The 12,373-nt window shown below is 33.4% G+C and overlaps 1 protein-coding gene across 1 annotated transcript in view; it reads left to right on the top strand.

Moving 5' to 3' along the window:
- PSPC1 (paraspeckle component 1) overlaps positions 1-12,373 on the top strand; it is a 58,151-nt gene that overhangs the window by 30,802 nt on the left and 14,976 nt on the right. Inside the window, exon 6 of the mRNA XM_033104536.1 lies at positions 3,389-3,494. Within this exon, the coding sequence (XP_032960427.1) occupies positions 3,389-3,494 (106 nt within the window). The remainder of the gene's footprint in view (positions 1-3,388; positions 3,495-12,373) is intronic.

Genomic DNA, 12,373 nt, shown 5'->3' with positions numbered 1-12,373 from the left:
ATTTAAGAAATGTGAACAAGTTATCTTACAATTGAGTAGTTTTTGCAGCATGTTTCAGGAAAGGGAAAAATTGTTTCAGGAAACTTTATTTCATACTATTAATACTTGCAAGACAAAGCAAATAAATAAAACTATAGTAGTTAAACTGAAGGATTTATCTGACTGAGGCTGCTACTATATAAGACAGGTTTAGTTGTTTACAAGCCAGACTGGACTTTGTCTTTGTTTTACCTTAGTTGGAGCATTGAAAAAACTGGCTTAAGAAAGTGTATTTTGAGAGAAATTAAATAATTTATTTGTAGTATATAAGTGTGTGATTTTCCTTTCAGTGCTACAAATAAATTAGTTTTTCATGGGTCATTTTATTCTTCGGAGGCTGTGGCAGTAAGAAGGAACACCAGGGCAAGGAGTTAGATGAGCTGGTTCAAGCTGTGACTCGACCACTTAGTTGTTCATTTATTCCTTCTTTCCTTCTCTGACCACCCTCCTACTCGCTCACCTACCCATCAACCCATCCTTACCCCTTTTATGTCATTTGACATAAAGAGCCTGCGGTGGGCAGAGCATTGGGAAGGGTGTGGAGGGCAGAATGCTGAACGGGAGTAAAGAGGAACAAGATTTTTCTCATGAGTCAGGTGGGAGCTTAGTGCTTAGAGCCTTTTAGTTTTTCAAAGTCCTACAAAAAGATACAAGACCTGAAAGCAGTCAGTGAGCTTCAAGTTAAAATACATTGTGAATTGGAGGTTTTTATCGGTTTCCAATTAAGTGTAGCATGAAGGGTGTTCAAATGTGTCACACTTCTTTACTTACCATGTTTCCCCGAAAGTAAGACCTAGCGGACAATCAGCTCTAATGCGTCTTTTGGAGCAAAAATTAATATAAGACCCGGTCTTATTTTACTATAATATGAGACTGGGTCTTACATTAATTTTTGCTCAGAAAGACACATTAGAGCTGATTGTCTAGCTACGTCTTATTTTGGGGGAAACACGGTACTAGTCCCATTTGTGAATATAACCTAGAAAGTTATCCTTGACCTAAAGAGACTTTAAACATAAATCTAAAGATGATCATTAAAGCATCTTGTGGAGTAGAAAAACTGAAAAGCAAATATGTACAATAGGGAATGTTCCTGTATGCTGTCTTTAAATTTAAATTATGAAATTGTCAGTGTGGTATAAGCACGACTTAGTTCAAAATAAAGAAGAAAATTTGGAATTTATGAGCAAAGGAAAGGAAAATAGAAAATGTTTGAAGTGATTTTACCCTTTTACTACATTTTTTCCTCCTGATTTGTAAATCTATCTTCACATTTTACCAGAAAAAAAAATTGCTTTAACAGTGGGAGAAGTGCATTGTAAATTTTGTTTAAAATACTTTATTTGAATTTTCTTTAAAAATGTTACAGTAGTACATGTTACAAAATACACATGATACATACGTGTATAAAATTTTAATTAAAGGGTAAAGCTGTTCTGAAGATTATTGCCACTGTGATGCAAACTTTTTCATACCCTCTTCTGTACTCACACAAATTATTTTTAAAAGCAGTAATAGGAGTACCATTCTTGTGCTTGCCTTTTTTCTGGAACTGTACCTTAGACATTCTTGCTTGTCTTTTTTGTAGCCGTTGAATTGTATTCCTTGGCACCAGGGAACCATAATTGTCCCCCATTTATAATCGTTTCTTCAACCTTTTACCTTTTGTCCCAGTATATATCTATGTGTAGAGATATCCTTGCACACTTGTGGAGTTATTTCTATTTAGTTTACAGGAAATGGACTTGAACATTGAAAATTATCTTATGTACTACAAATTGGCCCTGAACAAGGTCCTTGTTGCAATTCCAAAGACCAAAATGTTAGAAAATGAAAGCTTTTTCATGTATCATTTGAGCATATTTGTTGACGACATCTGACCTGCCCTTATGTTGTCATCATGTCAAACCTTTATTTCCACAGAATGTGAATGTTCATCTTACTGTGGAAATATTAATGTGATTGATTATTGGGTCCTGCCTCAGATCCCATTGGGGATGTACTAATAATATATTGACCCTTTTTAAAATTGGAAAAACTCAATTTCAAAACATGTGGCCTTAAGAATTTTTGAATAAGGGAATTTTTACCTGTACTTATATATATACATTGTCAGCAGTGTATGAATATGAAAGTATTTTCTTAACAGTAAAATTTATGAGTGTGTTAACGTCCAAGAAATCAATTGACCAGTTTACTTAAATATTTAATTTGAGTAGATATATATGTTGGGAATGTAGATAGGAATTCTCAAAATCGTCCAGGTTTTGCTTGAAATTCCATAGGAACATTGTCTTGTTACTTGCAGTGATCTGACATAAAGTCCTAACAGCCAATTATTTCTTCTGGCTGTGGGAGACATCACCATTTCTTTTAGTTCATGGACTTGGATTTAAGGGGAGTGATGTACAAGAAACAACAACTAGTATCTTGAATTTTGAGTATTACAGTAGAAGGATGCTTGTAAGAGTAACCTGGAAAATTAAACCTACTGATGAGATATCAGCATTATATAATCTTCACTATTTAAATTACGTTTTTGTTTTTGTGTGGAGGGCATTAATGTTTTAGTTTGATTTAAATGCCAATATAATGTGAGTCTATTCAATATCATTTTATAGTTTTCCCCTCCTAATAATGTAACTAATTACTGATTTATTAGTAATCCTGCACATACATATAATTTGATTTTCTTAATAAATACATCTAGGACAGAGGCTAACAAATTTTTCTCTGGTAAAGGGCTAGCTAGTAAATATTTTAGGCTTTGCAGGTCATAATGATCTCTGTCTCAACTATTCAGCACTGCTCTAGCCCAAAGGTAGCCATAAAACTTAATTGACAAAATCAGGTGGTAGGCTGAAACCTTCTCCAGGGGATTTCCTCAGTGGATTGATGAAATAGGGATGACAAGTTATTTTAAGACTTCCTTCTATACATAATGTAATAGAATTTTTGTCTAGGCAGTGTGGTTCTTTACAGTGGCTTACATAGCGATAGGTTCTGAGTGTCTTCAAGAACTCTGCTATGGCAATGATAGATCCAGGATTTTCTCTTTATACAGTAATGGACTACATGTTTGAGCTTTTGGACTGTGAATTTTTTAATTGTAAGCATATAACTACCCTGGTTATATGTTGTTTGATTTAATCTAGTTTCTTTCTTTGGTTTATTTGATTGATTAAAAGTTTAGAGCAAAATAAAAGAAGGTAAATCTGTTAAGGCAGTCACTGTTGAGAAATTTGACATAATGTAACTTGTATAAACGGTTTTGTGTAACCTGAAATAAAATACCCAGTTATGGCTTACATATCAGTCATGCTAAAATTTTTATTTAAAAATCCTTTAGACATGAAGAAGAGCATCGTCGACGTGAGGAAGAAATGATCCGACACAGAGAGCAGGAGGAACTGAGGCGACAGCAAGAGGGCTTTAAGCCAAATTATATGGAAAATGTAAGTAAAATATTAGTTAACTAAAACTACTTTGTTGTCAGGTGGACGATGTGTTTTTAGAATTCTTTAGATACTGCTTTATATAGTAGTATGTTTTCTAATCATTCTGAATTTGTCATTTTTGTTTATTAAGCTAATGATTTTTAAAAACCTCCTTTAAGTAGTAAATTAAAATTTGTTTCTGAAGGTAATATCCATGTTTTATGAATGGATATTAAACTCTTTCTTCCATTTTACTTTGTCTTTTCAAATATATGCTACCAAATTAGAAATCTTGCTAAATCCATCATCTCCACTTGACTGATTTTCACTATTTACTGATACTGAAAGTTCTTTATTTTGAAGATTTTAGACATAGAAAAGTAAACTCTAGTGTATATGCTCATCACACAACCTTAACAGTTATCTGCACACGGCTGATCATGTTCATTTTTAAGTGTACCTACTTTCCTGAATTACGTTGTGTGAAATCCCTGACTTCATGATTTTATTCATAAGTATTTTAATATGTATCTCTTAAAAGATAAGGACTTTATCATATCTTAAAAATTGTCAATTCTGTATGTTAACTAGTAAAAGCCCAAATTTGCCCAGGTCTTGTAAATGTATGTTTATTTTTACAATTGGTTACTTCAAATTGGCTGATAAATCCAGTCTATTTAGTCCTTAGGTTTTCTCTCCTTTTTTATTTTTTTCTTATTTTTTTAAGAAATAGTCTCTTCGTGTAGAGTATCTCACATGGTGGATTTTGCTGATTGTATTCTTGTGGTGATGTTTAACTAGTTTCTTTATCCCTGAATGTCTTTCTCATAAGCTTGAGTTTAGTTCTGAAGATGTGATCTGACTCAGGTTTTTGTTTGGGGGAGGTAAAATGGTAGGGCAAACAAGGAAACTTCAAATATGTTAAAATCCACCATTTCTTAATGATAACAAAGAAAGAGTCTCATTGTTTCTGGATGAATGCCGGTTTAACAACTCATTATTCTGAAAAATATTTACTAGTATTTTTTTCTCCGGATATTCAAAACCATAATTCTTTTTCATTAAGTTTCAACTGTACAAAATAACATAGAGATTAGATATTCATATACCTCAAAAGCCATGATTCTTTAATGTTCTGAATCTAAAAGTATTCAAGTCATTGATGCCTTTTTTCTGACCTTCTCTTTACCCATTCTTCTGTCCCTAGAAAAGTTTTAAACTTTTATTAGGAAGAATGTCCACACAGTAAAATAAGTGCTAACTTGTATAGCAGCAAGAAATTTTACTTATCTCCTATAAAGTAAATGTCCTTTGAATGAAAATTATGAGCCATTTAAATTCAATTAGAAAAGTTTCTTATTTATGTGTCATAAGAAAGGTTTAACTTAATTGATTTTTAAATTTTATTACCAAATTAGTTGAGTAGTTTTTTTAAGTATTATAAATTTTTTTTGAGTAATTTCTAGCTAATTTTGCAATTCTCTTTTCCTTCTTGGGTGCACAGTACTTGTTTAGTGACAAGTTTTAAACTGTGGTTTTAGGTTCTTTGGTTGTTACATTTGAACATAAATCTGTTGGATTTTTCAATGTGAGGATATTTTATGATGTTATAAAAGAAACTGGAATTAAAAAAAAATTTCAAGGTCATATTTTGAAAACTAGTTACTAGTGTTTTTCTCTTCAAATATCATCAAGATGTAAACCACGTGATATTTCTTAGGGAAATGTTACTTCGTTCATTGAGGATTAGGAAGTTCTTCCTGGTCCTTTTATGAACCGGAACATTTCTTTTACTAAAGTGCTTGCTTACAGTAAAGTTGGTGGAATTAGCTTTCTTAATATTTTTCTGGCCTAAAATTTACATTCTTGGAGCAAAATGTGTAGCTATTTGTAATAACACCATATAGATAAATCATGTAGGGGACTAGAACGAAATTAAGGAAAATGTATTCTGTTAAACTTGATTAAATTGACTGTCACAAACTTGATTGCAGTCTTTATTCTTTAAAATAATTTCAGTTTTTAAAAACACATTTTTAAAATATGCTCAGTGGCATTTAATAAGAGTATAATTAATGAAGAACAGATTGTTTTAATTTTACTTTTTTATTAAACTATTTGGAAATGTTGCTATAATTTGAAATTGAAATACTGCAAGTTCTTAATTTAAAAACATTTTAAACATGTTTGAAATTAACAATGGGTACACGTTTACAAATATTTAATGGAGAATAAATTAGATATTTAATAAATACTCTTGGTGGATTTATTGGCATTTCAAAAATAGATCATTTATTCCACAAGATTGTACTCTTAGAAAACTTAAATGATTATATATTTTAATATTACCATACTTTGTTTTCAAATAGTTAAAGTATGTGTTGCATATTTGAAGCATCATACGATCAATTTGGCTGGAGCAGAGGTCTGCAAAGTAGCTTGGGACCACTGCCCAGTTTCATATCATCCTACTGCAGAGCTAAGAATGCTTCCATTTTTAAAGGACTGATGGGTGGAGAAAAAGAATGTTAGACCGAGAGTATTTGTGACTCTCAAAACCTAAAATACTTATTACTCTTTGACCCTTTACAGAAAAAGTTTGCTGAACCCTGGGCTGGAGTGTTGATTTTTTTTTTTTTTTTTTGGATACTCAGAATTAAACCACAAAGTTACTCTGTTCTTAATTGTTTGAAGAGGACCCATATTTAAAATAGTAGGTAACAACGAAATTACAAATTTAGGGGATATATAGTCTTTGTTCTATTTTTAGATCTGAGATTAGAAATTACAAATAAGACAAGTTTTTCATCATTGTGTTGTCAGTTTTATTTGGTTCCTAGATTCATGGTGTTTGTTTTAATATACACTAATCAATATACACTAAAGAAATATTAAGAAAAGCTCTTTATAGGTCTTGATTATTTTGTGTTAATGGAAAAATACTGAGGTAATGGTTGTATCAGTTATTTTTAATTTACTTTGAACACTGTCTTGGAAAAAATTGTCGAACAATTTTAACGTTTATTTTTGTCCTTAAGCCTTGAAATTAGGCCCCCTTATGTGCTTTCTCTTTTTTCACTGTTCACTTTAAAGGGAGGAATCATATGGTAAGTGTTCAGCTTGCTCACGTAATACGAGTAGATTTACTTGGTTTGTTATAAGCTGTCACCTCTCGTTTCTTTCCAGTATTCCTGTTAGAAATATTCCAGTATCACTAATAGTATGGGCTTTGAAGCATAAAATAAGTACTGATTTTCCTATTTTATGTCTTTGAATAATAATTTTTTGAATGTAAAAAAGATGTGGGAAAACACAAATCATGTCTAGTCATGCTTTCGTTGTTAGCCTTCAACTTTATCATAATTTTATGACATAAAACGTGAATATATTTTTAAAAGTTTCAAGTATGTGTCAGTACTTCATCAATTAGGAATTGTCTTTTTTCGCCCTATACTTTATTTCTCATTAAAGAAAGTAAGGCTCTTTGATAATAGTTCTGGTAATTATAATTAAACATGTTATTTTTCACTCCTCTAGCATAATGTATTTTTGACTACCATTAACGATGTGTATGTTTTTATGCTGTGCCTTTATTACATTTAGATTTATCTTTACTGTAGTATAGAATGTATTTGAACCATATTCTACATAGTATTTATTAGGTTGAAATTTTCTTACTACAGTTTTATAGCTTTTGGACGCATTACAAGAAATTCTGTTAACAGTAAGAATTTATGAGATCATCTTTTATGATTGTCTTGTGATTGTTTTCATATTAGTTTGCTCCACTTACTGTAGATTAAAGTAGTTTAAACATTTAAGTACTGTGATTGTACCAGCCATTTCTGGATGCAGTTTGGGTTGGAGTAAAGGGGAGATTTTAATTAGAATTATTTTAATGCAGTTTCTAGAATAAACTTTTCTTGGGAAAATGATAATGTCATAAAATATCTAAATGTCCTTCTAGCTGTAGTAGTTATAAAATTGTTTAGGAAAATTAGGGCATACTTAGATTGGATGCTACTTTGTTAGGAGTTTCTTTTTCTGGTGTGCTGAATATTAATGTTTGGTTTTTAATGAAGAAAAGTATAGACCTTCAGATTTGTTTCAAAATACACACATGAATTGATATTGAAGAATTTTTATTCCTATTTGGATAGGTGGGAATAGCCCTGGATATTTGAACACGTGCATAATAAACCTGAAAATAAATGTATATTACATACTAAAGCAGTAATTTGACCTAGTTATGTTACTCTGTCAGAGGTGTTCATTTCACTTCCTGGGATTATTAAATAATACAGAAGCTTTAAGGAGATGTAGCCAAGAGGCTAAGGGTAGAGTTCCTTTTTCATGGCATTGTTCTTCAAGTAGCACATAAACACGCAGGGAGCTTTTAAAAAGTACGGGTTCTTAGGTCTTCAACCTACAAATTGATTCATTCTGTGGTACCAGTAGATTCTGATACATTATTTATTAATCACATTTTTGGCTAAACCCTAGCAGCACATCTATGGGACCTAAAAAAGAAAAATGCCTGAGATCCAATCCACCAAATACTTTGATACAGTTGGTCTAAGTTGGAGCCATGGGATCTGCATTTTAAAAAGCTCTTCATCCTATTTATTTTCATTAGCAAAGATAGAAAACTGCAGGCCATATGTTGAAATGAGAATAGTAGTAGTTGAATATTTATGGGACCTGGAGAACTGGAGTGAAGGGGGGGCTCTGAGTCCTTCCGCATGGGGTGTAACTAGCACCACATTCTATGAATAGTGCTCTGTGGGGATTGGTGTGACAATTTGTAATTGGGCTTTCAGCCTATGTATGGAAGGGGTATTGTCTCAAATTATGCGCTCATTTTTAGTTTTTTAAATGTTTCATCTAGACCAGTGGTCAACAGACTAGGGGAGGCCAGGCCAAATCTGAACACTGGCTGTTTTTTGAACAGTTTTATTGGAACACAGATGTGTTTATATTTTGTTTATGGCTGCTTTGCCCTAAAGTGGCAGAGTTGACTAGTTGTGACACAGCTATAATGAAATTCTATGACATGCATAGCCAGAAATATTTACAGTCTGGCTCTTAGCCAAAAAAGTTTGCTGACCCCTGGTCTAGGCCTAATCTGGTAATTGGGGGTAATCTATAGAAAGTGGTTTATTGTTAAACAAACTCATGAAGAGTTTGTGAATTAAAATGCAAATTTATTAATTTGTATGTTCTTTTCCAGTGTTTTTAGAAGGCTCATTGAGCAGAGCACCTCATATCCTAAAACCAAGTTTCCTGAAGAATCCAAATTAGTGTCCAGAAGGTTCATTGGTAGTAATGGTTATAAGTCAGAGCAAAAGCTATGGGAAGAACTGATAAAGTGTCGCTACCCTGCCCCACAGCTGACATTGGAGTTTTCAAATCTTTGTTTTAGATTACAGACATAAAGCATTGTTCTTTCAGATGTTAACCTCCTCTTCATTGGTATTGCCAAATTTGGCCCGTTGTTTAATCAGTTACTTCTTCATGTTAATCTCCCTTTTTGCTTCTTAAGTAGGCATTGTTTCTCTTATCATTACCCTTTGACTTATTTATAACCTAACTTCCCCTGATATGCCATGTGCAAAACTCAAAACAGAAACTCCAGCCAATAATAAAATTTCATTAATAGGTGCTGGCAGAGAGAACTCATCCTGATTATTGCTTACTGATGAGTACAAATGGATTTTCTGAAATAGTTTGTGAATTTTTAAGAGAGATTGCCATTTTTGTGCTTTCCACATGGCCGTCACTCCTCTTTTTCTAGAAATTGTTTAGCTCTAAGAAATGATTTGATTATTGCAGTAGAAGATTTTTTTTTTTGAAGTCTGTAACACCTGAAGCGTTCAAAGGATGTATCTCACAAAGATTTTTATACCCTCTTCATCATCCCGTGGAAAATCGCTGAAGAATTTTGTTGTAGGGTTTGGTGTTAGATTTAGGTGTGACCTGCCCTGAGCAGGTTATTTACCTATTACTGGTATCATGACAACCCCGTTCCTATGGTTTAGACATGATGGTGAAAATTACAATGGATAAAAACAGTTATATTGCAGTGGTCTCAAATATAATGCTCTAGTTGTGACCAATCTTACTTTAATATGTTAAATAATTGAATTGATTTCCTATAACGAGCTAAGAACTTTTTCATTTATTAAAATAATTGAATTGATTTCCTATAACGAGCTAAGAACTTTTCTGAATATTTAGAATGGTATATAATTGGAACTTAAACTTTTGTAGTCATGATAACAAAGATAAATGTTCATAATGTTCATGTATACTCTTGGAGGTAATCTTTAGGATTTTGCCTGTTTGGGTTGAAGATATAGGTCAGTTTTAACCAGCTGTTGAAATCTGTGATCACTTCTCAAAAGGATTATTTAATAGATTTAATAATACCTAATCATGTAGGGAAAACTTAAAAAGTTTCATTCAACCTGAGAGAAGTGACTGTGGGTGCTATTTAAAATTATTTTTTTTACAGCATGCATAAAATGGCCTGACTCAGGCAAACTAGGATGTATGGTCACCCTATCATAGGTTACGATTATAGTAGTGTTTTGTTTTCTCTGTTTTATCATTTCTATTTCAAAATCTTCTGAATGAGTCCAGATGGAAATGATTACTGAGTCCCTAACACCCTGTACACACAGTATCAGAAGACACTTTATGGTACTTAATTATCTCTAAGTCGTATTAGATGACTGATGTCTCCTTTTGGCTTAACCTTCCAATTAGAGTTCCAGAGGCTCATAACCCAGAAAAATTCTCCTTTTTCTTCCACGGAAAGTCTAGGTACACTCAGCACATACATAATCTCCTCTGACTACTTACTTACCCCAACTGTGATCCTGTATCATTTTTAATAGGATTCCTTTTTTATCATCACATTGCTTTCTAATTTTCTGACTTTGTTGTCCACTAATTGAGCTCTCTGAATTCTTTCAGATCACGAATCTTTGTCGTACTGTAGTTATTTAGATGTAAGCTAGGAGAATTAAATAAATATTTGATGTCTGATTTTTCATATGCCAATGCAGCCCAGTCAGGTAGTTTTCAGTGTATTTTATGGGCCGCCATAGCTCAGTATTTATTCAGTACTAATGTGTCAGATGTTAAACATCAGTAGTTTTGAAACGTAGGTGGCATTGAGATGGATTTCATAATGGAATCACATAATGCAGAGTAAATTTTTAAAAAGTCAAATAACCAACAATTTTTTGTGCTTGGTTTTCAGCATACCTAACTTTTCAATACGTGGATCCCACCTGAATATCCCTTCAGAAAGTTAGACTTACAGGAAGACTGGGAGGTTTTCATTTAGTGAGAAAATTTTGTTCAGCTTTCTTTCTTTTTTTTATTGGAGGAGGGGAACAGGACTTTATTGGGGAACAGTGTGTACTTCCAGAACTTTTCCAAGTCTAGTTGTTGTCCTTTCAGTCTTAGATGTGGAGGGCGCAGCTCAGCTCCCGGTCCAGTTGCCATTGTTAGTTGCAGGGGGCGCAGCCCACCGTCCATTGCAGGAGTCGAACTTGCAACCTTGTGGTTGAGAGCCAGCGCTCCAACCAACTGAGCCATGTGGCCACCGGGAGCTGAGTGGCAGCTCATTGATTTCATTCTAGTTGCTGAGGGCACAGCTCGGTGGCCCATGTGGGAATCCAGCCACAGCCCCGTTGCCCAGAGCTCGCACTCTAACCAATCAAGCCACCCGTTTACCCTTGTTCAGCTTTCTTGTGTTCAAAACATAGTGCTGGGTTCATAAAGGATACAGGAATGAATCAAGCCCAGGGTCATGTCTGAGGATATCGGTGTTTTGGGTGAAGAATGCCTTTGGGGGGTATGAGAGGAGGGACAGCTGATAAGTTCAGTTCAGAGAAAGATTCTCTGCTAGGGAGTGTCAAGAGTGTCATGGAGTAGTCTCAGTGCTAGTGTGGAACTTATGTGGGTTGTTTTTTTCTTAAACGGTACGATTGGTTTATTATTCTACCTCATGTCTTTTCCTTTGAAATGGTAAGTTCTAAACTTACTTAGTTCAGAATGGTTAGCTCTCTTAGCTAACATTTACCTTATTTGAGGGGTTGGAGGCGAGTCAAGATTGGAGAATAGAAATTTTCAACTGAAGTAAACAAGGTTTTTGAAATGTCCAATATGTGTAATATAAATAATAGGAATTTTGTTTAATTACTTAATAGTTGGAATTGATAGCAAAAAATTCAGTTGAACTTGTTACTTCTGCTTTGTGACTTCTTAATGTAATATTTAGAGCCCTCCTACAGGAGTTGTCCTACATGGTGATTATGTAGAAACCTTTTTTTAGGCCAATCAACATTTAGTGTTTTCTGTACCTGATACTGGGGGCATGAAGCTCTGAAGTATAACCCGAAATGTCAGGAGTTTGCCAGTATCCATGTGTAATTGTTAAGTAACCGCTAGTGGTATAGGGGGAGGAACTCAGGTTTGTGAGCATACTCTGCTGATGAAATGCATTTAGTTCTGCTTAAAATTTAAAACAATTGAAAGTATGTGGGTAAGTTTACCTCTTTGTCTTAAGAGATTCTCCATATATATTGTGCACCACATTTCAAATTCTGTTTCTGATTGTAAATTTAACCTGTTTAGCACAAGATAACTTCTTCGTTTGGCATATTATTGCCTCTTCTACATCCTGCTTTTAAACAATGGATATGCTTATTGTAGTTCTCTTATAATTGTAAATTTTAAATAACTTTTTGCTTTCAGTTATCTACTTAGAAAAAATATATAATTTGTCAAAGTTTCAAAGCTTCAGTAGACTACTAATTTGCTTAATGCCTAGTATTGAAAACAGAAAAAGATATTCTCCTATTAAATACCTACCTAATTCCTCA

The sequence above is a fragment of the Rhinolophus ferrumequinum genome, chromosome 4, assembly GCF_004115265.2.
Source record: "Rhinolophus ferrumequinum isolate MPI-CBG mRhiFer1 chromosome 4, mRhiFer1_v1.p, whole genome shotgun sequence".
Classification (NCBI taxonomy): domain Eukaryota; kingdom Metazoa; phylum Chordata; class Mammalia; order Chiroptera; family Rhinolophidae; genus Rhinolophus; species Rhinolophus ferrumequinum.
The sequence above is the reverse complement of the archived record's forward strand: the minus strand, read 5'-3'. Positions and strand labels throughout refer to the sequence as shown.